The sequence below is a fragment of the Bufo gargarizans genome, chromosome 2, assembly GCF_014858855.1.
Source record: "Bufo gargarizans isolate SCDJY-AF-19 chromosome 2, ASM1485885v1, whole genome shotgun sequence".
NCBI classification, from domain to species: Eukaryota; Metazoa; Chordata; class Amphibia; order Anura; family Bufonidae; genus Bufo; species Bufo gargarizans.
In genome coordinates, this window is record NC_058081.1 from 584198256 (window position 1) to 584223809 (window position 25554).

The 25554-nt window shown below is 46.1% G+C and overlaps 1 protein-coding gene across 1 annotated transcript in view; it reads right to left on the reverse strand.

Annotated features, from left to right (window-relative positions):
• Positions 1-2143: 2143 nt before the first annotated feature.
• The window catches only part of LOC122926164 (kelch-like protein 17), a 118918-nt gene continuing 95507 nt past the window's right edge, over positions 2144-25554 (reverse strand). The window contains exons 7-13 of the mRNA XM_044277543.1: positions 18866-19079; positions 18598-18742; positions 9327-9494; positions 8394-8482; positions 4357-4430; positions 2259-2320; positions 2144-2153 (exon numbers count right to left, since the gene is read on the reverse strand). Of these exons, the coding sequence (XP_044133478.1) occupies positions 2144-2153; positions 2259-2320; positions 4357-4430; positions 8394-8482; positions 9327-9494; positions 18598-18742; positions 18866-19079 (762 nt within the window). The remainder of the gene's footprint in view (positions 2154-2258; positions 2321-4356; positions 4431-8393; positions 8483-9326; positions 9495-18597; positions 18743-18865; positions 19080-25554) is intronic.

Sequence of the window (25554 nt, forward strand, 5' to 3'; positions counted from 1 at the left end):
TAAAACCCCTTTAAAGGTGTTCTCCGGGAATTAAGAAAATGAAAATACTTGAATATTACTTTATTATAAATATTCCCAAATACCTTTCATTAGTTATAATGGCTTGTTTTGTCTGGGGAAACAAAATGGCCACTGTCCTATTAGTTCACACAAAACCTGTCCTGATCACACAGGAGGACAAGTTACTTCAGAGCACTGAGGTAAAGAACTGCCTCATCCTCCTCCTCTCTACTTGTCAGGGATTATGATCCTGAATAAAGATAAGAGCTTTAGCTGAATCTCTGGGGAATTTAGTTCATGAGGAGACATGAAGTACAGAGAAGATCGACAGGACAGACTGTGGTAATGTGTTGCTGTGGTAATGGAGACTGCATTCAAGTGGTGCTGCTCATTAGCCACACCCCACCCTTCTCTCATGTCTCCTCATCATCTCCATTCCCACAGAGATTAACCTGTATTCAGGATCATGATTCCTGACAAGCAGAGCAGATAGGAGAATGAGGCAGCACTATGGCTCCTTGTGGTGAAGTAACTTGTCCTCCTGTGCGATTAGGACAGGTTTTGTGTGTACTGATAGGATGGCGGCCATTTTATTTCTCCTAATGATTGCTCCCTAGACAAAACAAGCCATTCTAAGTAATTAAAGGTATTTGTGAAGATATTTATTATAAAATAATATTGAGGTATTTAATTTTTTTTTTAATTCCTGGAGAACCCCTATACCTCCACTTAAAAGGACCTTTCACTCGTATACAAACTAAAAACTAATACCTGTGGGCAGAGCGGCGCCCAGGGTCCCCCTGCACTTACTAGTATGCCTGGGCGCCGCTCCATTCGCCTGGTATAGGCTCCGGTGTCTCAGCTCCGTCTGTTGTACTGGACTGATTTTTTGTAGAAGGCGTGTCCCTTGCTGCAGCACTGGCCAATCGCAGCGCACAGCTCATAGCCAGGCTATGAGCTTGTGCTGCGACTGGCCAGCACAGCAGCAAGGGACACGCCTCCTACAAAAAATCAGTCCAATACAACAGACGGAGCTGAGACACCGGAGCCTATACCGGGCGAACGGAGCGGCGCCCAGGCATACTAGTAAGTGCAGGGGGATCCCTGGGCGCCGCTCTTGGCTAGCGATAGTACGGACGGCAGGCTGTTCCCCTGCCGTAACAGCCTGCTGGGCCCTCCTAGCGTAAGTTTGAAAGTAGCCTAATACGATTGTTCATTTCACCTGACGAATAATGGTTTGGTTGAAATAGTTTAATTTGTTTTAATCAACTTAGACTAATGTGTATGGCCACCTTTAGTGTCATCACTTATCACGTTTAATATAGCATGGATGCCACAAGGATCCCCTACTGCAACTCTGTTCCACATTCCTTCCTATCTGCTGTAAAATTAGACATTTTTGAATTAATATATTTAAAAGAATTGTAAAGAATAATTGGGGTAAAATTGTTGATCATTAGCAAAAAAATAAAAAAATGCCAAAAATGTGTTTCTGTGTCTAACATTACCCAGGCTATTTATACCACTTATGTTAACACTTTTCATCCAGCTAATTGGTTTAACATACCACAGGGAAACAATTAGCACTTCTAATTAATAAGTATGTAATGTATGTGGACAACAAAACATTATGTTAACGGAGAACAAGATATTTTTGTGGGAAACTGTATGATGGCCCTCTGAAAGTGTCCTTCTGTACTGTATATGTAAAATATTCAAAGAATAATTTGAAGGAACATGAAATATTGAGATGAACATCCGAAATTGCACAGAGAACGGGTCTTTGAGAGAAAAGGTCCCACTACTCAGTGATACATACAACCAAACATACTTCCATTTAGTCCTGAGCATAGAGGACCATTTTAACAGATTCTCTGCCAGTAACAAGCACCAATTGATGATGTGGCACATTGTTCAGCACTCATTTAGCTCCATTTAGATCAGTACCGCTGGTGACCGAACATTAGTACGATCTGTTGTAGACAACCAATGATTTTTATGCTTACACAAAAGATGCAATCAAAGAAAAATTAGCTGATGATTTTTTCAGATGATTTTTTTTATTTTATTTTTATTTCTGGTTTCTACACTGGAAAAGAAAGATAGAAAATGCTCCACAGACATGAAACTTGCCTTATACTCGTCACTTATACCTGAGACAGAAGGATCTAAGGTAAAGTAAATGAAGCATAATTAGTCAAAAAAGACTGTCGATAAATCAGTTTCGTCTGGCAGAAGTTTCTATAAAGGGACACTACCTGAGAACACTGGAAACCATTTTAAAGGGGAAGAGACTGCTCTCTGCTGGTGACACCCTGAACTGCAAGGAATACAAAGCAATGGTCATAATACACTGTACCATGCATTTATATAGCTATGGCTGAACCAACTAAACATAGCACTAACTTTCTAATATACTGTGTATCATAGCAGGTTCTGGGGTCAGGGTTCAAGTAACCACACAATATATCACACAGCAAAATATCAAATGAAGACCTGGAGGCATCATTAGCCTCAGTCCAAGGATATGGGTGTCTGATGCTTGTTTGTCTTCCACCCTGTGTAATGGGGCAGAGTTAACCGCTTGTACATAACATATACAGTACAGACCAAAAGTTTGGACACACCTTCTCATTCAAAGAGTTTTCTTTATTTTCATGACTATGAAAATTGTAGATTCACACTGAAGGCATCAAAACTATGAATTAACACATGTGGAATTATATACATAACAAAAAAGTGTGAAACAACTGAAAATATGTCATATTCTAGGTTCTTCAAAGTAGCCACCTTTTGCTTTGATTACTGCTTTGCACACTCTTGGCATTCTCTTGATGAGCTTCAAGAGGTAGTCACCTGAAATGGTTTTCACTTCACAGGTGTGCCCTGTCAGGTTTAATAAGTGGGATTTCTTGCCTTATAAATGGGGTTGGGACCATCAGTTGCGTTGTGGAGAAGTCAGGTGGATACACAGCTGATAGTCCTACTGAATAGACTGTTAGAATTTGTATTATGGCAAGAAAAAAGCAGCTAAGTAAAGAAAAACGAGTGGCCATCATTACTTTAAGAAATGAAGGTCAGTCAGTCTGAAAAATTGGGAAAACTTTGAAAGTGTCCCCAAGTGCAGTCACAAAAACCATCAAGTGCTACAAAGAAACTGGCTCACATGCGGACCGCCCCAGGAAAGGAAGACCAAGAGTCACCTCTGCTGCGGAGGATAAGTTCATCCGAGTCACCAGCCTCAGAAATCGCAGGTTAACAGCAGCTCAGATTAGAGACCAGGTCAATGCCACACAGAGTTCTAGCAGCAGACACATCTCTAGAACAACTGTTAAGAGGAGACTGTGTGAATCAGGCCTTCATGGTAGAATATCTGCTAGGAAACCACTGCTAAGGACAGGCAACAAGCAGAAGAGACTTTTTTGGGCTAAAGAACACAAGGAATGGACATTATACCAGTGGAAATCTGTGCTTTGGACTGAGGAGTCCAAATTTTCAGATCTTTGGTTCCAACCACTGTGTCTTTGTGCGACGCAGAAAAGGTGAACGGATGGACTCTACATGCCTGGTTCCCACCGTGAAGCATGGAGAAGGAGGTGTGATGGTGTGGGGGTGCTTTGCTGGTGACACTGTTGGGGATTTATTCAAAATTGAAGGCATACTGAACCAGCATGGCTACCACAGCATCTTGTAGCAGCATGCTATTCCATCCGGTTTGCGTTTAGTTGGACCATCATTTATTTTTCAACAGGACAATGACCCCAAACACACCTCCAGGCTGTGTAAGGGCTATTTGACCATGAAGGAGAGTGATGGGGTGCTGCACCAGATGACCTGGCCTCCACAGTCACCGGACCTGGACCCAATCGAGATGGTTTGGGATGAGCTGGACCGCAGAGTGAAGGCAAAAGGGCCAACAAGTGCTAAGCATCTCTGGGAACTCCTTCAAGACTGTTGGAAGACCATTTCAGGTGACTACCTCTTGAAGCTCATCAAGAGAATGCCAAGAGTGCGCAAAGCAGTAATCAAAGCAAAAGGTGGCTACTTTGAAGAACCTAGAATGTGACATATTTTCAGTTGTTTCACACTGTTTTGTTATGTATATAATTCGTGTTAATTCATAGTTTTGATGCCTTCAGTGTGAATCTACAATTTTTATAGTCATGAAAATAAAGAAAACTCTTTGAATGAGAAGGTGTGTCCAAACTTTTGGTCTGTACTGTACTTATGGAAATGTAGCACTTCATTTATTAATGTAACTTAATACTTAGGCATGTCCTAAAGCAGGAACCCAATACTCTCAATACAAGTCAAAATAAATCATGGATAATGCTATATCAATGGTTCTGAACTCACCTGAGGCTCATATTTTTCCACCGTGGCCAAGTGAGAAGAACTGTCATATCCCCCGACTGCATAAAGGTTACCATCTAAAAATATTAAAGGAACAGTACAGTAAAAACGTAAAAGACCTCTACATAGAAGCAACATTTATGACACACTCCCATGCATATATATTTCCAGGGGGAATTTTACTGTCCCCATCATTTTCCACACATTTGAGTTTAGATTATGAGAACACTTAGGCTGGTTTCACACTGGCGTTGCGGGAAAAGGTGCTGGTGCGTTGCGGGAACATGCACGATTTTTCCGCTTGAGTGCAAAACATTGTAACGCGTTTTGCACGTGCGTGAGAAAAATCTGCATTTTATGTACCGAAACCCGAACTTCTTCACAGAAGGTTGTGTAGATTGTATTATTTTCCCTTATAACATGGTTATAAGGGAAAATAATAGTATTCTTAATACAGAATGCATAGTACAATAGTGCTGAAGGGGTCAAAAAAATAAAAATAAAAAATGTAACTCACCTTAATCCACTTGCTCGCGCAGCCCGGCTTCTCTTCTGTCTTCTTCTTTGCTGTGTACAGGAAAAGGACCTGTGGTGACGTCACTCCGGTCATCACATGGTCCATCACATGATCCATCACCATGGTAAAAGATCATGTGATGACCGGAGTGACGTCACCACAGATCCTTTTCCTGTACACAGCAAAGAAGAAGACAGAAGAGAAGCCGGGCTGCGCGAGCAAGTGGATTAAGGTGATAAAAAATGTTTAATTTTATTTTTTTAACCCCTCCAGTGCTATTGTACTATGCATTCTGTATTAAGAATGCTATTATTTTCCCTTATAACCATGTTTTAAGGGAAAATAATAATGATCGGGTCTCCATCCCGATCGTCTCCTAGCAACCGTGCATGAAAATCCCACAGCATCCACACTTGCTTGCGGATGCTTGTGATTTTCACGCAGCCCCATTCACTTCTATGGGGCCGTGATAAATATGCCTTAGACTTTTCCTGCCATTCATCAGCGCAGGGTGCGCTATCAACGGCACGGGCAGTGCACTGAATGTAGGCAGGCTATTATAGAGAAATGATAAAGTACATGGAAGATATACTGTACTGGACTGTAGTATTCAATTGCCGCGTTGGCACTTTTGCGATAAATATGTGGGTTTTGGGTTACAGTTTGGGCACTCTGTAAAAGCTTCACCATCACCTAGGCAGTTGTGATTACATCATCACGACCTACTGCACCAGGTCATGGTTAGTTGGCACAATGACATTGTAAAGTGACCACGCCATCGCACCGCCCGTGACCATCGCAGGTGGTCACAGTGATCTCATCATGACCGCTGGCACTGGGAAGCCGCAACTCAGACCCTGTGGCCCGAAGAAAGAAGAAACCTGTGGCCTACATTACAGATGGACACAGGGCACAGGTGAGTATAATGTTTTTTTTTTTTTTAAATATATCCCTGGCAATACTGTGGGAAATACCAGGTGGTGGTGGGGGAAGAGCATTATTTATGAGGGCATTATACTAGAGGGGAGAGCATTTAATAAATAAGGTCATATAGGGGGGACCTTAAAGGGTTTCTGTTATCAGAAAAATCGTTATGTATCTGGCTGACATTAGCGATGTGCTAATGTCAGCAGAACACAACTGTATGATTTTTAACTCCCTGCCTGCCACCGTTCCCTCAAAATAAAGGCTTTTATAATATGCTAATGAGCATCTAGGTGCTACTGGGGCGTTGTTGCAGCACCTAGAGGCTCCGTCTTCTCACCCTTTGGCACGCCCATGTCCAGTTGATTGACATCCTAGTTCTCCTCTGTGCCTGTAAAATCCCGTGCCTGCACCGCCCCGTTTAGTATTCGGCGCAGGCGCAGTGTGGGGTAAGGACGCTCTCCTGCTGCCGGCTCCACTCATTGCGCCTGCGCGGAATACTAAACAGGACGGCACTGGCGCGGGATTTACGGGGCATTTACGGGGCATTGAGGAGAACTAGGACAGTACAATGTCTCCTTGTTGCACCCATACAGTATGATTTCTCCTTGTTACAGTATACAATAATGTCTCCTTGTGGCCCCCATTGTATGGGGGCCACAAGGAGGCATTATACTGTATGGGGCAACAAGAATACATTATACGGTATGGGGGCAACAAGGAGACAAACTGTATGGGGGCAACGAGGAGGCATTATACATTATACCGATGGCAGAGGCAGGGCTCACGATGGTGGTGGTGGGGGGTTGGAGGCACACAAGAAGGGGGCACAGATCGGGGGCTTCAAGAAGGGGGCACAGATCGGGGGCTTCAGGACACATTACCTGATTTCAGGCTCTGATCTGCAGAGCGCAGATCAAAGCCTGAAACCGGCATTTTAACACTGCCGCGATCCGATTGGTTAGTCTGCACAGACTAACCAATCGGATCGATTGCCGGCAAGGGGCCACTCTGATTGGTCCCCTGCCGGCATTACTGCACTGTATGCTGACCGTGACAGCGGCAGGACACGGGCAGAAGCTTTAAGCGCTTGGATTAAAGAACTGCAATGACGTCTATACACGTGATAGCTGCACGGGGCATGTGCAGCTATCACGTATATATAAGGATTGCAGTCGTGAAGGAGTTAATATCGTTCTTGTGGGAATATTTTTGATATTGCCCAACCCTAACTCGACTTGGCCAAGTGTGCATGTGTTATAAATGGGACAGGGCAGAAAGCTGCTGCTGCCAGACATCAGCTGCCAGGCTGGTTCTAACTTTGTTAGAAAGAGATTGTCATGTACTATATGATGTCTGATTTTCATTTCATGTTTTACATTAATCATGGAATAAACCCTTTAAGGCATTTCAGATGGACAAAAAGACAAGCATTTATGATATATTTTCTCCCGTTAATGGGGTTGCAGGAGATAAAAAAAAACACGGCTGCTTTCTTCCAGAAACAGCACCATTGCTGCAAACAGGTTGTGTCTGGTATTGCAGGTTGGTCCCAATCAAGTGAGCTGAAATAACATGGGTAAGATTGTCATGGTTTCTAAAAAAAATTGTAGCCCATTTTTCAATCTTATGAAATCCCTTTAATTTCTCGGTTTAGTACTTCTTTAAAGGGATTCTGTCACCTCCCCTAAGGCAAAAAACGATTTAAAAGCAGCCATGCAGCACAGCTTACCTGGATTAGGCTGTGCTGTTCAATCTTGAAATCCGTCCAGCAGTTAGTTCAAAAAACGAGTTTGATCAATGAGGAAATGCGTCCTGAAGGTGCCCAGAGGGGCGTTTTTTTCTTCTGAGAGAGCCCAGTCCCGCCCCTTTTTCAGTGCCCAGCCCGCCTTCCTTTTACTTCCTAACTGCCGCCTCCAGCCTGCCACAGCCTCCCCTTCCTCTCCTCCCCCTCCCTCTTGCCGAACGAAGTCTCGCACAGGCGCAGTACCCACTGAGGGCTGCGCCTGTGCGATCATCAGGAGACTGAGGGCGGCAGCTTCATCTTCGTCACTGGGCATGCGCCGAGCCCAGTGACGTCCGATGCTCGCTCTTCCCTCAGTCAGCAGGGAAGAGCGAGCATCGGACGTCACTGGGCTCGGCGCATGCCCAGTGACGAAGATGAAGCTGCCGCCCTCAGTCTCCTGATGATCGCACAGGCGCAGCCCTCAGTGGGTACTGCGCCTGTGCGAGACTTCGTTCGGCAAGAGGGAGGGGGAGGAGAGGAAGGGGAGGCTGTGGCAGGCTGGAGGCGGCAGTTAGGAAGTAAAAGGAAGGCGGGCTGGGCACTGAAAAAGGGGCGGGACTGGGCTCTCTCAGAAGAAAAAAACGCCCCTCTGGGCACCTTCAGGACGCATTTCCTCATTGATCAAACTCGTTTTTTGAACTAACTGCTGGACGGATTTCAAGATTGAACAGCACAGCCTAATCCAGGTAAGCTGTGCTGCATGGCTGGTTTTAAATCGTTTTTTGCCTTAGGGGAGGTGACAGAATCCCTTTAAATATAGGTACTGCACAAAGTCTACATGGCAAAAGGGATATTGAAGTCTGAAAGACTTACCTAGTGTTGCCACTCTGACATATCTACGTCTAGTGCTCATAGCAGCGATAGATGTCCATGTGCCTGTGAGGGGGTCATATCGCTCTGCACTGCAATGATAACATAATATTAGCAATAGAGTAAGAATAACAATAGATCAGAGTTGCATATTGGACAGTGAGTGGGAGTAGCCCCATTTAGTGGACATATGTTGTGGATTTTCTGCTGCTGAACTGCCAGCAGAAAATCTGCAACATTTAAAATGGCAGCAAAATGGATGACATTTTAACAACCTCCTGGCGCACATTTTCCAATTTAGAATTTTTGTTTTTTACTCACTGCCTTCCAAAACTCTAACTTTTTTATACTTCGATCTATAGAGCTGTGTGTTATTTTGCAGGGCATGCCATAGTTTTTATTGATACAAATTTTAGGGTACGTCTGATGTTTTGATTACTTTTTAATTATTTATAAAAGTGAAGCAACTAAAAAACATCAGTTCTGGTTGTTTGATATTGTTTTTTCCTGTTACAGATAAGTACTTTTAGATTTTAATAGTTTGCACATTTGGCCTCCAAGGGAGACATGGACACAGATCACTATATCGCTTATACCATACACTGCAATGGTTAACCACTACAGTCTATGGTAAAAAAATCAAAATTTTCCTAGTAATCCCTGTCTGAGACAGGACTTAATAGGAACTTTACCATGGCAGACCTGAGAGCCTTCAGAAGGACCCAGGCTGCCATAGCAACCAAACAGCTCTAACAATTTCATCACCAGGGGCCATTTGGTCAAAGAAGAAAGCCTCTTCCCTCTAGATGACTGCTCAGATGCCGTAGTCACAATTGACCACAGCATCTGAGGGATTAAATGTCAGGGTACCCCAGCCTACCTTTCAGCCTCAAATAATCCTGTTGAGGAGATTAACATGTACTTAATATACTGCACCTGTTTAAGCAAGAAGCGCCATCATATCCACCTGCAGCATACAACAGTCCATGAAGTACCGCCACACCAAGACAACTACGTCGGGTTCCCATGGAAACCTCTGGCTGCCAAGTGTTTGTCACAGGGTCATATGACTCTACTGTGGCAAGATCGGACGTTCCATCATACCTGTAATAAGAAAAGGATAGCATCAGCTCCACTAGATAACACTGCAACCAGAAGCAGCTCACACGACCGCTATGGGGCACAACCCTGGTTTGTCCCGTTTCCAATAAGGGATGCAATTGGAAACTTACATACAGTATATCGAGCATAATTATTGTGGAAACTCAAAACCTTGTATCCATTTTGTGATATAAAAACAGGAAATTACCACTATATAAAAGGGGTTGCCAGTTTTTTTTTTTTATATTGATGACCTATCCTCAGGATAGGTCATCAATAACAGATCTGTGGGGGAGGGGGCGACTTCCGGCACCCCTATCTATCAGTTCTTTGAAGAGATTGCAGCACTTGAACAAGCGCTGTCTTCTCTTCGCGGTTTACCAGCTCACCATCACAACAGCAGTAATTACAATGCCACCGTCCCATTTACTTCAATTGATTGGCTCCTTCTTATTCAAGCGAATAGGATGGAGCCGTCCCATTGAAGAGAATGGGGCGCCAGATATGTAAATCCACCTGCTCACCACTGCGGTTGCAAACTAGCCTCGTTTCCAAGAGGAAAGGAAAACGGAGCATCTCATACCAGGAATGCAGCTCTTTCTAGGTAACTACCCTTTGACAGAGCTGACTTAAGTCTGAGAGGCCTTGGTTAGGGTACTATTTCACCTTACGGAGGGTGCAAGTATACATGAGGAGTATTGCAAGCCAGTCAACGCTCCTCTGAGTTCCTGGGAAAAGTATATGTAAATGAGCCCATTTTACATCTGCTGGCATCAGATATTCAGATTAGCTTTCCTAACCCCATCTTTCCCAGAAACCCAGAGGGGCGCTGCCTGGCCTACAATACTCTGCACATGTACTAGGCATACTTTATGTTCTCCATAATGAGAAAGAGTACCCCCCAAAAAATGCATATATATTGCCCAGAAACATAGAGTAGCATACTAGTCTCTGTCCCTTCCTCTCTCATTCTAGAGTCCTCACAGAAAACATGTATGTATTTAAAGTTTGAGGGCAACAAACATATTTGATTCGGGTAGAATCGATTTGTACCTCAATCAAACTTTTTAAAAGAATGTGGCAAAAGAATGGGGGGGAAATTCAGCAAAGCTTGTAATTTTTAAATCTTAACCTCTGCACTTAGCAGACTTCAGACTTCCTTGTGCACAATTCTCAGTGACTGACGGCCATCTCTGCATACACACTCTCACAAGGAATGCCATCAATTACTTATAACACCTCCATGTACAACTGAAGTCAGAAAATGCAGAGATCTAATATTTAAAGCTGAGTGTATGTGTATATGTCCGCTAAAGGAATCTGCACTGTCGAAATTTGGCACACAGGTACATAAGGCGTCCGGGAAAGGTTTTAGACCGGGTCTCAGCTCTCTAGCAAGTACTGTTCCTGAGATATTCCCAAAAAATGCATTAGCCAATAGAAGCCTGGTCACATGACCCTTATCAGTCAATAGAAGCTTGCAGCCCCTTGGTCTCCACATACACACAGTTTTAAACCAGATTTCCATAACAACCTAGCCAGTTTTCTTCACTGCTGTTGGTCAGCTTTAAAGGGGCAGGACGCTGTGGGTGACGGGTGACAATGTTAAGGGAGCGGAGTGCTGTGGAGGTCACAGTTCAGGGGGCAGGTAGGGTGGCCATGCTAGGGAGGCTCATCCTCCAATTGGCTGCTCCCCCCACACCGGATGTTTTCATCCGTGTACAGGGAGAAGCAGCAGCGGCGGTCCGGGAACCAGGAGTGCTGCAGGAAGTGGGGTAAGTATATTACCTGGGAGGGGCCCGGTACATGGGGGAGGCTGTTGTAGATTCTGGATAACCCCTTAAAAAAAAACGCCCCCCCCCCCCCAGGTCCCACTAAGCCACGTCCCCGATTTGGTTAGGCCACTCCCACTTCGCAGCCGACGGGGATTGAAAAAAATGAAAGTAAAAATCAACTTCTGTCAGCTGCAGGGGTGTAAGGGAGGGTGACTTTCTCCCTGCAGCTTACACTTAGACAGCACAGTGCTGCTGTCTGAGAGTGAGCTGTTCAAAAGGACATCCCCATGTCTGTCCAGGCCCTGCACCGGACAGAGGACAGGGAGTTTGAAAGCCAGACTGTCCGGCCTAAAACCAGACCTCTGGCCACCCTAAGGGCAGGCTGCTGTGGAGGTCACAGTTAAGGGGACGATCCGTTATGGAGGTCAGTGTTAAGAGGCAGATTAATGTAGAGGCCACTTAAGGGGATGAGGTGTTTTGGAAATCACTGTTAAGGAGATGAGGTACTGTGGAGGTCACTAATAAAGGGGCAGGCTGCTGTTGAGGTCACTGTTAAAGGGGCAGGGAAAGGTGGAGGTCACAGTAAAGGGGATGGTCCGCTATGGAGGTCAGTGTTAAGGGGAGGGGTGCTGTAGATGTCACTGTTAAGGGGGTGGGGTGTTGTGGAGGTCACATTTTAAGGGAGCGGAGCTTTGTGGAGGTCACTGTTAAGGGGGAGGGCGCTGTGGATGTTACGGTTATAGTGAATACCGTCTATATCTTTTAACGACACACGTAATCATTAAAATAAATAGATGAAATATACCTGCGCGAAGCCGGGTCCTTCGGTTAGTATACATACTGTATATAAATTACAAGTTTTACTGAATATTTTCCCACAAAGCTATATATCAATCCACTCAGCTCATCCTGTTCTATAATATCTTGCCTGCAGTTTCCACTGCATTTCATGGCGATAGGTCTTCTGCTGACAGGTCTCCTTTAAAAAGTTCTGGCCATTAAACCACTGGCATGATGCACTAATGCTTGTGACAACCGTTGTGGATGTGCCTCTATTGAAAGAGATTGCTTTTATAATAGGGAGACACCAGTCTTGCGCCGCTGTCCACCAGTCATATAGGAGGTGGTACAGCAGTGACTAGTCACGGTCTCCCCGCTGTTATCACGCCCACTCTGCTTTGACTGGCATCCTGCTTGGCAGAGCTAGCATCAGCTTCATATAGCTCTGCATAATGGGACAGCGATCATGGCAGAGTGGGTGAGATAACAGCGAGGAGACCGTACAAGTAGCACCACTCAGATGACTACTGAAGATGGGAGCGTGGTGAGTTTATAACTTCATGTTTTACCTCCAATTAAAACTAGTCATATCTACAAAGGCAGTTCCAAGTACTATCGCATTATATAAATCTGCATGCATTTTCAGTACAGGTTTTATTCTACCCATTGATTACATTGGAAATTTCAGACATGGATTCCACATGGAGTCCACAACAAGAATAGACATGCCCCTTCTTTATTCCACACTGCGGTTTAAAAAAAAAAAAAAGTAGTGAGTTTTTCCCCCCAAAAAAAAAAATCAATCGGAAGTGGATTTCACTAGTTTTCTATGAGGATTTTAGGCTCGATAGCCATGAAAAAAAAAAAAAATCATACTGAAAAAACTCAGACGTGAACTCACTCTAATAACTTCAATATTCCTGAAAGGTTCCCATTAAAAATCCACAAAATGCCCCAAAAGTCACAAAAAAATTATAAAAATTCACATTAACTGGGGAACTAACAGAACACTTACCTGGTGCCCTCTTATCTTTTCAGCTACAGATCTGCTGACTCCCAGGCTCTATTTCTGCCATCTAAGATGGCCGCACTAACTAGTACATATTGTGTATCAGGGAACTTCCTGCTTATCCAGCCCTGCTCTTGGATTGGTCCGCACTGCTCATGTGAGCATTGCCGAGCAACCTCCAGGAAGTGTCTTGAGCTACAAAAGGCACAGTATACACTAGGGAGTAGTGATGGACGACCATCGGCTGGGACGATTCGCAAACGCGATCAAATGTTCGCGACCCGCAAGTTCGCCGCGGGCTCCATTCACTTTAATGGCAGGCGAACCTGAAAAACCTTCAGGTCATATTTGCAGCCACCAAATACTTACTAGAAGTTCACAAATAGTCCCACAACATGGACAGTGACAAACTAGAGGGAGATCATGACAAAAATTCCCACAAAAAATATGTATTTTAATCATGGGCCATTTGTATGTATCTTAAAAGGGAAATTCTCAAAAATGTTCCCTGCTGGAGCCTAGAAAAATTATATTTTAGGCCACGGGAGTACAGGCCCTAAAAATTTGTCATTCACCTGACATAAAAAAATTGTGATTATGTGGCTCGAGGTACATTATGCGGTCGCTGAATAACAATTTTACTGTAGCCCACTGGAGTATAGGCCCCAAACATTAGGCATTCACCGTACAGAAAAGATTATGTGGCTGAAGGTATATTAGACTGTCATTGGATATCAATTTTACTGCAGGGCAGTACAAATACATGTCAATTACATATGTTTAAAAGAACTAAAAATATAAAATTGGATTAAAAACATGGCTAACGAAATCCCCCCTCTTGAATAAACCCCACCAAATTATAATAGGTGAAATTCAGTAACACGTGGTCGTCACAGGTGTTGAATTCCTCCAAAGCCCCAACAATTAGGTATTCACCGTACAGAAAAGATCAAGTGATTATGTGGCTGGAGGTATATTAGACAGCCATTGGATACCATTTTTACTGCAGGCCAGTGGAGTACAGCCCCCAAACATTAGGCATTCACCGGACAGAAAAGGCCTTTTGTTGGGTGGTGGCGGATATGTGTGGGCTGGCATGAGGAAATTCAATTAAACGTGGTCGTCACAGGTGTTGAATTCCTCAGATATCCATGCCTCATTCATTTTTAGAAATGTGTGGTAGTCCACACTGTCCTGAGCTAGGCGAGTGCGCTTATCGGTCACGATCCCCCCCCTGCTGCGCTGAACATCCTTTCGGACAGGACACTAAACGAGGGGCAAGCCAAGAGTTCCATGGCAAATTGTTCCAGCTCTGGCCACAACCTGCACACCCAGTAGTCCAGGGGTTCCTCGCTTCTCAGAGCATCCACATCGGCCGTTAATCCGATGTAGTCGGACATCTGTAGGTCTAGGCGTTTCCTGAGGCTGGATCCGGAGGGCAGCTATCGATGGGTTGGCTGCAAGAATGATCTCATATCCGAAGTGACCAACAACTCTTCAAACCGATCTCTTCTTGTATGCGCGGTAACATTGGTACCCGCAACTGTTTCTCTGTGGGTGGAAATTCCTCTGCCAGTGCCAGCAACAGCAGAATGCAGCATCTGTTGCAGCAAGGCATGGAAATGCTGCATTCTGACAGCCCTCTTTGATGCTGGTAACATGTCTGCCATTTTGTGTTTGTCTAAGTACGTTGTCACCCAGTACTGTTCCTTGCCCTTTATGCTTTTTATATGGGTGTACCTCTTCAAACACTGAGGCATGAAGGCCCCCATTTGCACTAAATTGGAAGCGGTGGATCGCCCTAGCTCCTGCTCATCGCCCAGGAGAATGTCATCCTCGGTTTCCTCCCCCCATCCACGGACAACACCAGGGATCCCAGAAAAGTTTGAAGCCTGCTCTTCGTTCTCCTCCTCCTCCTCTCCCCCAGGCACCATCCTCCTCTGACTCCTCTTCAGACTCCTGCTGAATTGTCTCAGATGGAGTAGCCCCCCTGGGATTTCATTCAGCATGGCGACTTCCTCATCTTCCAGCTCCTGCTCCTCGACGGCTTGATCAACGACACAACGCAATGCACGCTCCAGAAAGAAGGCGGAAGGCACGATGTCACTGATGGCGCCCTGGCTGCGACTGACCAGTTTAGTAATCTTATCAAATGGCCGAAGAAGTTTGCTTGTGTCGCGCATGAGCAGTCACTGGCGGGGTGAAAAGAAACCAAGCTCCCCAGAACCTGTCCTGCTGCAGAGTTCGTACAGGTAGTCGCTAACGGCGACTATCAAGCATATACAAGGTGGAGTTCCAGCGCGTCGGGCTGTCACAAATCTGACGTCTGACGGGCAAGTGGTGTCGCCGCTGAACGTCAGCAAGGCGAGCCATGGCCATATAAGATCTTCTAAAACGGCCAGAGATTTTCCTGGCCTGCCGCAAGATGTGCTGGACCCCGGGGTATTTGGCACAGCTGTCGCACACCACTTTACCAACTATCAAATTGAGCGGGGTAAGCCAGTAATCGGCCTTCGTTGCGGTGTGCCAATGGCCACAAATTTTCTAAAGGCCTCCGAGTCCACCAGTTTATATGGCAGTAGTTGGCGGGCTACCAGTTCCGACAAGCCAGCGGTCAGCCGTTGGGCAAGGGGGTTATCAGGCGTCATAATTTTTTCGAACATTTGGGCCACGAAAGAGTGCCTTTTGCTAGATGAACGCGACGACGGCACGGCGGAAGGTGGCATGGAGGACAAATGGGAGGAGAGAGGAGAAGAAGAGGCAGGACATGGAGCACCGGGAGTGTGGCTTTGTGGGTTCTGACGGTGTTGCTCCCACTGGGTTCGGTGATGGGAGGCCAGGTGCCTTCTTAAGGCAGTCGTCCCTAGGCGAGTGTTGGGCTTACCGTGACTTATGCGTTGACAGCACAGGCTGCAGATGGCAACACTATTGTCAGCTGACACGTAAAAAAAAAAAAGCCCACACTGCGGAGCCATGTTCCGGCTTCCTGGGAGTGCCAGATGTGACCGTGCATGGTGGATGGCTCGCTCCAGATATATTTGCAGTCTGCTTTCTGCCTCCTGTGCACTGCGAGTTCTGCCTGCTTCTCCTCCGTCTCGTCCCCATCTGCTGCTCTCTCCATGTGACATCCATTGACACGTCATCATTGTCACCTTCACCACCACTGACATTAGAGATCTCGGAGTAGGCAGCATTAGCGGGGACCTCCGTCCTTGGGTTGATCTGGGTACTGTCGTCAGACCGCTGGGTGGCGGCTGTTGCCACCTTCTCTTCCTAATCTGATGCCAAGAATGGCTGCGCATTGGTTAGGTCTGGGAATGGATGGGAAAATAATTCCTCTGACTCAATTGGAGGGGCTATGGTGGTGGTGTCTTTGGGGGTGCACACAGCAGAGAGTGAGGAGGGTGCAGATACAGAGGGTGAGGAGGGTGCAGATACAGAGGATGAGGAGGGTGCAGATACAGAGGGTGAGGAGGGTGCAGATACAGAGGTTGAGGAGGGTGCAGATACAGAGGGTGAGGAGGGTGCAGATACAGAGGATGAGGAGGGTGCAGATACAGAGGATGAGGAGGGTGCAGATACAGAGGATGAGGAGGGTGCAGATACAGAGGATGAGGAGGGTGCAGATACAGAGGATGAGGAGGGTGCAGATACAGAGGATGAGGAGGGTGCAGATACAGAGGATGAGGAGGGTGCAGATACAGAGGATGAGGAGGGTGCAGATACAGAGGATGAGGAGGGTGCAGATACAGAGGATGAGGAGGGTGCAGATACAGAGGATGAGGAGGGTGCAGATACAGAGGATGAGGAGGGTGCAGATACAGAGGATGAGGAGGGTGCAGATACAGAGGATGGGGAGGGTGCAGATACAGAGGATGGGGAGGGTGCAGATACAGAGGATGAGGAGGGTGCAGATACAGAGGATGAGGAGGGTGCAGATACAGAGGATGAGGAGGGTGCAGATACAGAGGATGAGGAGGGTGCAGATACAGAGGATGAGGAGGGTGCAGATACAGAGGATGAGGAGGGTGCAGATACAGAGGATGAGGAGGGTGCAGATACAGAGGATGAGGAGGGTGCAGATACAGAGGATGAGGAGGGTGCAGATACAGAGGATGAGGAGGGTGCAGAAGGCTGAGTGAGCCACTCAACCAACTCTGGCGCGTCCTTTGACGTAATCGCACGCACCTTCTCCAACTTTCCACTTAGGCTCCGGCCTGGTGCACCTGCCCGACCCGTTCCACCCCTCCAGAATGGCCTGCCTCTTCCTCTGCCTGTCATTTTCAAAATGACCCTGTGACAAAGTCCCTATAGAAGAGCAGTATTTGTGGAAGCAGGTATATTGCAGGCCTCAATCAATATTTGGTGGAAGCTGGTATATCAATCCCCTCTATCAGTATTTTGTGGAAACAGGTATATAGAACCCCTTAATGAGAATTTGCTGGAAGCCAGTAAATCAAACCCCTCAATCAATATTTTGTGAAAGCCGGTGTATCACACCCCTCAATCACTTTTTTGGGGGGCAACAGGTATATCACACCAGTTGCAATTAGTTATTCCAATAGCGCTTGTCCCGCGCAGCATAACCGCACACAACTGCATCACAATACAAATGCACTATAATATACTTTCTATGTTAGAAAGTATATTATAAGTATATTATACCCCTCAGTATGTCACACCTATCGATAAGCACACCTATACCAGTCCTTAAAATGACTTTTGTGGCCCTATTAGCTAGCGTTTGGTGTCCCTAACAGCCTGTCCCTGCTCCACACAGCAACCTCTCCCTTTACTGGCAAAAAACTGAATGCGAAATGGCTGCCAGATCAGGTTTATTTATAGGGTAGGGGGTCTGTTCCTGAAACGTCTCAATTGGCTGTCCTGTCCCACCTGATGGATGTGTCATGGGTCAAAGTTTAGCACTATGCAAATAAATATGGCGTGTGCGAATATCGCCATATGTTCGCATGTTCGGCGAATCGCAAACGAGCAAAGTTCGCCGCGAAACGACCCCTGGGCGAACCGCAAGGCCATATCTACTAGTGAGTCTGAGAAGATTTGTGGCCATTTTGAATGACAGGAGAGTACCCCTAGAATCTGTTAGTTCCAAAGTTAATATGATTTTTTTTTTCCTGAACCAAAGGGTCGCTTTAAAACACTTGCATTGTACTGCAATTTGATGTGGACTTCCAGTGTGGACTCTACACTGAAAATCCACAGCGTCTGAACATACCCTAAGAGGGCAGAGGGGAAAAGAGCCTTTCTGCTGCCTTAGGCAAAAACTGAAACGGCACCCCCCCCCTTCCCCAAAGACAATTTCTTTACCTAACCCCTTTCCTTCTGCCCATGGACTTTGGCTGCCCGTCTTGCCCCTACCCGGTGCTGCCTGAGGCGATCGCCTCACCTGGGCTCATTGGTGGTGCACCACTGTACAAGGGGTAACACAATAACTTGATTTGCGTAATTTACACTGATTAATTTAATTGATAAAAAATTATGTGTTTACATCAGTAAACCCTTCATCGCTGAGTATACTTACCCACCCACTGCATAAAGTTTATTTCCGATAGCTGCTACTCCCACTCGGGCTCGTCTTGTAGACATGGAGGCTACCATGTGCCAGCGGTCAGTGCGGGTATCATACGCTTCACAGTCACCATGTATAGCAAAGAGACTGCCACCACCTTCAAACAAGAAAAATCCTAAAATCTAATAACCGACTGATCATTTTGTAGGGGCAGTCCAGATCTACTCCGATCTATAACAAGTAGCTTGGTATATGGAAACAAGTAGTCTATCTCCCTCACCTACTGCAAAGAGGACGGTGCTGGCTCCCTCGCAGCGTCTTGGTCTGGTTCGACTGTTACTGAGAACCCCCCGCTGTTCTGGCATCAGGTGGTACTTCAGCGCCTCAATCAAAAGGTCTTTGCACTCCGAATGATGACGTACAAGAAGCTCTGTGTCTACGCTGCTCATCAAGAAATCCCTGCTCAGCAAGGGGAGCCGCACACACTTCATCAACTGTAACAAATAGAGGATTAGAACATATAGGTTACAAAACATCAGAATAATTCAGTGCCCCACCACGAGGCCGAGCAGCATCTGAATAACCCCTCAAAAAGCCAACTCACAAACGTCAGAATAACCTACAGAAAGCACGGCTAGGTAAATAAAAGTAGTCTTTATTGAAGAAATAATAAATAACATACAGAGACGAAAACCACAACCACAAAAGTGCAGTACAGCTGAGGGACATGGTATATATCTGTAACATGCTATGAAGAGGGAGGGACAGGGCTGCTACAGTTATCTAAAATAACGCACAGTGCAAAAATAAACCCCAATGTACTTATTATGTATATCCCAATAGAAACTATCACTTCATCTGATGAAGGTGTTTGCCGAAACGCGCGTCGGGTAGTGCGGTCCTTCTGAGGAGACAAACTCACAAATCGGTAAGCTATGTTTTGTTTTATGATTGTGCTCTCCCCTTTATGGGGGATATGAGATACTTTCTATTGGGATATACATACTAAGTACACAGGGTTTATTGTTTCACTGTGTGTTGTTATTTTAGATAACTGTAGCAGCCCTGTCCCTCCCTCTTCATAGCATGTTACAGATATATATGCCATGTCCCTCAGGTGTACCGCACTTTTGTGGTTGTGGGTTTCGTCTATATATGTTATTTATTATTTCTTCAATAAAGACTACTTTTATGTACCTAGCCGTGTAAAGACTCAGCGCTTTCTGTAGGTTTTTGTAACAAATAGAGGAATAACATGAAAACCTATAATATACAGTGCAGAAGAACTACTTATTTAATTATAATAGCTCAGAAGTTCCATGTGTTTTCCTCTGATTATATGCTCCTATTTTTCACCCATGGGGACTTGGATGTAAACGTGAAGCAATGGGGATCTGTCCAGACTCTAAGGCTATAGAGGTCTTAGCTGTTGGGGTAGTCATATGATTTCCTTAAAGGTGCACTTCTGTCAGAAAGGGTTATTTTGTAACTCAATATTCAAAAGAAAACATTTTTTTTTTAGAATTTTTGGCTGCTTTTATTCTTCCTTTTGGTATTTCTAGGACACTGAAAATTAAATACAAAATATTGTCTTTCTGCATAAGTCAGCAGAGACTTACCAATGTTTAGGTTGGTACTCTGACCGGAAACGCCCAGTTATGGGAAGGGTTATTATTGACACCGCCCATTTTCAGCACAGGACAGCCCAAATTTGCCAGGACTGTCTCTGAAAATCAGAAATAGTCCCTGCAAACTCGGGACAGTTGGCAACTATGGTATATGAGGTAGTTGTTACCTGTTAGTATAATAGTAGGTGTAAATATGACAACACTGTTGTTCTCTTTATAGGCCTAGATATAGATGCCCACAGACGAGCATTGCACTTATCAGTGTAATGTGCGATGCTCTAATTAAGTCACTCATGCTCTTCCCTCTCTGGTCACAGTGATGGTCTGATCGAGAAAGTCAAGCGAGGCAGTCTGCCATGCTAAAAGTTCAAACACAGGGGGAAATTACCCCCTTTCTGACTAGTGCCGTACATGTACAGGGCTGAGGGATGTGACTTAATCCCGAGCACCGTACAGGTATGGCGCGCTGATTGGGCGGGTGCAGGAGCTGCGCCCACCCAATCAGCGGCAGGGGCCTGGCAGTCACCAACAGCCAAGCCCCTGCTATATATGCCGGCACTGGTTAAAACACTGATGCCGGCGCATAATCCCCTTCTATGCCGCAGTCAGCGCTGACTGCAGTACAGAAGGTGATTGTGGAGGGTACGAGCTCAAGCAACATTTTATTGGATGATAAGAAACTTTTCATTTTCACAGCCAAGTGTTTCTAAATTCTGTAAAACACCTATGGGGGTCAAAGTTCTTAGTACACTCCTTAATACATTCCTTGAGGGGTGTAGTTTCCAAAATTGGGTATTTTGGGGGGTTTCCACTGTAGAGGTACCTCAGGGTCTCATCAAAAACAAAATGGCGCTCAAAAACCTTTCTAGCAAAATCTGCCCTCCAAAAACCATATGGTGCTCCTTTCCTTCTGACCATTGCCATGTGCCACTACAGCAGTTTACTACCACATATAGGGCATTTCTGTATAATGCAGAAGGACATTTCACCTCAATCTTTCTTTAATTTTTGTGGAGCACCTCAGGGGTTAAAGTTTGTAATACCAGTTTTATATAATTTGAGGGTGTATTTTCTATAAATTAGGTCATTTATGGGTGGTGAGCCCCTCAAAATCACTTTATAACTGAATTGTTGCTTAAAAAATGGTTTCAGAAATGTTCTTGAAAAATTGCTTCAAAATTTCTAAGCTTCTAACGTCTTAAAAAAATATAAACTGACATTTGCAAAATGATGCCAACATAAAATAGACACATGGGGTATGTTGATTGATAACTATTTTATGAGGTATCTCTATCTGTCTTTAAAGTACAGAAATTCAAATTTAGAAAATTGTGTGAATTTTTCCAAATATTTAGTAAATTTGGGATTTATTTTTATAAATAAAGGTGAAATATATTGACTCAAGTTTACCACTGTCATAAAGTACAATGTGTCACGAGAAAAAAAATCTCAGAATGGCTTGGATAAGTATCTCCCTCCTCTTTCAAACACTCTGTTATAACCCCACTATAAAAAAAAACATCTCTCGACTCGGACCTGTGCTGCTAACTACCGACCTGTTTCTAACCCCCCTTCATCTCTAAACTCCTTGAACGTCTTGTCTACTCTCATTTAATAAGCTTATCTCTCTGCAAACCCCTTACAATCTGCCTTTCGCCCTCTTCACAGAATCTGCCCTTACTAAAGTGTCTAACGATCTCCTGACAGCAAAAAGAAATGATGATTATTCTCTACCGATTCTTCTGGATCTCTCTGCAGCATTTGATACCGTAGACCATAAACTCCTCCTCACCATGCTCCACTCAATTGGCCTTAAGGACACTGCTCTCTCTTGGTTCTCTTCCTATCTCACCGCTCCTTTAGTGTATGTTTCGCTGGTTCTTCTCTTCCTTTTGATGTTGGCGTTCCTCAGGGCTCAGTACTAGGTCCTCTACTCTTCTCCCTCTACACAGCCCCCATCGGACAGACTCAGTAGAGTTGTCTTTTGGCACCATCTCTATGCTAACACTCAACTCTACACTTAATCCCCTGACATCACCCCTGCTTTACTCCAAAACACCAGAAATTGTCTGGCAGCTGTCTCTAACATTATATCCTCTCTGTCTTCATCTAACACTGAACCTCTCAAAAACTGAACTTATTGCCCCCCCCCCCCCCCCCCAAAATCTACTAACCCACCTAAACTTGATATTTCAATTTCGGCCTGCAGCACTATCATAACTCCTATGCAACACAACGCCCGCTGTCTCGGGGGCCACATCTGACTCAGATCTTTCCTTTGTTCTCCATATTCAATCACTTCCACACTCTTGTCATCTGCACCTCAAGAATATCGCCAGAAAACGCCCTTTTCTTACAGTGGAAACGGCAAAAGCTCAGTTGGTGCCTTGATTCATTCTCGTCTTGACTACTACAACGCATTACTAATCAGTCTTCCTCTCACTAAACTCTCCCCCCTTCAGTCTGTCCTAAATGCTGCAGCCAGGCTCATCTATCTATCCAATCGCTACACGGATGCTACTAGTCTGTGCCAGTCACTTCACTGGTTGCCCATCCACCACAGAACACAGTTCAAGCTTCTCACCCTCACCCACAAAGCTCTCCACAGTGCTGCACCTGCATACATCTCCTCCCTCATTTCAATCTACCACCCTACTCATGCTCTCCATTCTGTTAGCGGTCTAAGATTAACATCCTCCATAATTCGTACCTCTCACTCCAGTCTTCAAGACTTTTCTCAACCTGCACCTACTTTCGGGAATACTCTGCCCTGGAATATCAGGTCAATTCACAACTTCTCCGTCTTCAAACGTGCCTTAAAAACACATCTTTTCAGGTAGGCTTATCAAGCTACCTAAAATGACTATTCCCCGAGAAAACCTCTTCCCCACCTCCTCTGGCCTGAACGTGATCCTCTAACAGTCCCAAACCCCAAAGCAGATTGTCCAGCACCACTCCTGTCAGTTCAATAATGGCTCAAATCCTACTTATCACAATCAAATACCTGATGTGTCACTCCCTGTGATGAATACCACCCCTCGTGTCCGCTGACGTCAACCACGTCGAGCTCACGAGACCTGGTATGATCACGGGGTTTACCAAAAACGTGAAGTTACGCCCTCCAGAGGAGCACGTAAGGTCAGGCTGGTATAGTTTACACACACACCTCCTGTCCACGCGGGCACAGAGAGGCAACAAGCTGGAAGGGCCTTTTCACTGCCGCAGTGAAAACAGCCCACACTCAGCCCGGGTAACTGCCACCAGTTTCTCGTTTGATATAAGCCCGGTCCGCTAACGGGATTATATAGGGTCAGAAACCAACCCGCGGTAGCTTATAACTAGGCCAAAACACGGACGTGGGGATTCGTGATCGAGATACAAGATAGCACAAGATTAAATTATAGATTTAATCGCTATAAGAGCGCACTAGATATAACACACTATACACAGACAATATATATACAGTGGTCTGAGGTTACAGATTACAGGGTATATGGTTACAATAGGATTAAGCAGTGTGAAAGTAAGTTACCAAGTATGATGAGAGTTCCTTGGCGATGTCCTGAGCAGGAGGCCACCCGAGGGGCTGTGTTCTCCTGCTATTTCCTGGGTCCCTCTAAACACATGTGTAGCATGCGACCCCTCTTCAGAAAAAGACGCCCCCTACTTGCTGGCACCAGGCTTTTAACCTGCAGCTGGTCCGTCCCCTCCCTGCCTCAGGGAGGGGTCAACTCCCCCTCTTCTGGGCTGACAGTGAATGACCCACAAAACACTTTAGGGGTCATAGCTCCAGACCAGAGGGTCACAGGGAGATGGTTCTGGGACTAATGGACCTGCCTGGGTTCAGGCTACAATTAGAGCCCAAACCTGGTACCGGTAGGTGGCTTCTATGGGGAGATATGGGTATCTCCCTACCCCGACTGGGTACGAGTAAACAAAGACCATGGGACCGTACCTCGTGGCCACCGGGACACAAATATGTATCCGGTTTGCGTCTGCGGTGGCCAGGTGATTCATAATTCCTTATGAGAGGTAGGTGCCAATATGTCTAGGAAATCTCATTGATCCAGGCCAAAGCAGATACCCCCTGCTGGGGGGTTTTCCTACAGATTCAGGTGGCTCCCAACTGCTGCACAGAGGTGTGAACTTCTCCTTGAAGCTTGGACCCCCTGAGGGGTGTCTTCCTGGCCAACTGAGTCATGCCAAGAGGTGCATAAAATTACAATCAGGGCTGGGGGCTTTGAAGCAGGGAAATCCTGTCAGCAAATGGGGGGTGTGAGGACATGGCTGACAGTAAATATTAATCCATATTCCTCACACCTCCCCCTTTTAGAGGGCGCCAGGGGGCAGCACATTCCTGTGCTCCCCCGTGCGCCCATCCGCCCCCTCTCCTTGTCGGGATAGCCCATCGGCGTTCCCGTGGTCACGGCCCCTTTTGTGGCGAATGGTCAAGTGATACTGCTGGAGAGCTAGGCTCCAGCGTAGCAGCCTCCCATTCGTCCCGGATACGGTGTTTAACCAACTGAGGGGGTTGTGGTCGGTCTCCACCGTGAAGCGGCGCCCGTATAAATACGGCTGCAACCGTTGCAGTGCCCAGACAATTGCCAGGCACTCCTTCTCCATTGTGGAGTACGCCACCTCCCTCGGCAGGAGCTTCCGACTCAGGTACAGAACAGGGTGTTCCTGGCCCGTAGTGTCAACCTGGCTGAGTACGGCACCGAGGCCGAAATCACTGGCGTCAGTCTGCACTATAAACGGCAGCGTAAAGTCGGCCGCCTGGAGTACAGGGAAGCTCGAGAGGGCGGCCTTCAGCGCTCGGAAGGCCGTCTCGCAGTCGTTCGTCCAATCGACTGCGGAGGGCAGCTTCTTCTTGGTGAGATCCGTCAAGGGCTTCGCCAGGCTACTATAGTGGGGAACGAACCTCCTATAGTACCCTGCGGTGCCCAGGAAGGACATCACCTGTTTCTTGGTCCTGGGGGTGGGCCAGGATGCGATAGCATCCACTTTCCCGGGCTCTGGCTTAAGGGTCCCCCCGCCTACCCGGTGCCCCAGGTAGTGGACCTCGCTCATTGCCCAGCTGGCACTTTTCCGGCTTGATGGTCAAGCCTGCCTGGTGGATCCGCCCCAGCACCTGCATCAGGTGCTGCAGGTGATCCTCCCAGGTGGGACTGAAGACGGCAATGTCATCCAGGTACGCGGCCGCGTACCTTTCGAGTCCCTTAAGCAGCGTGTTGACCATCCGCTGAAAAGTGGCAGGGGCATTCTTCATGCCGAACGGCATCACTGTGGATTCGTACAATCCAAAGGGGGTGATAAAGGCAGAGCGTTCCCGTGCCTTACA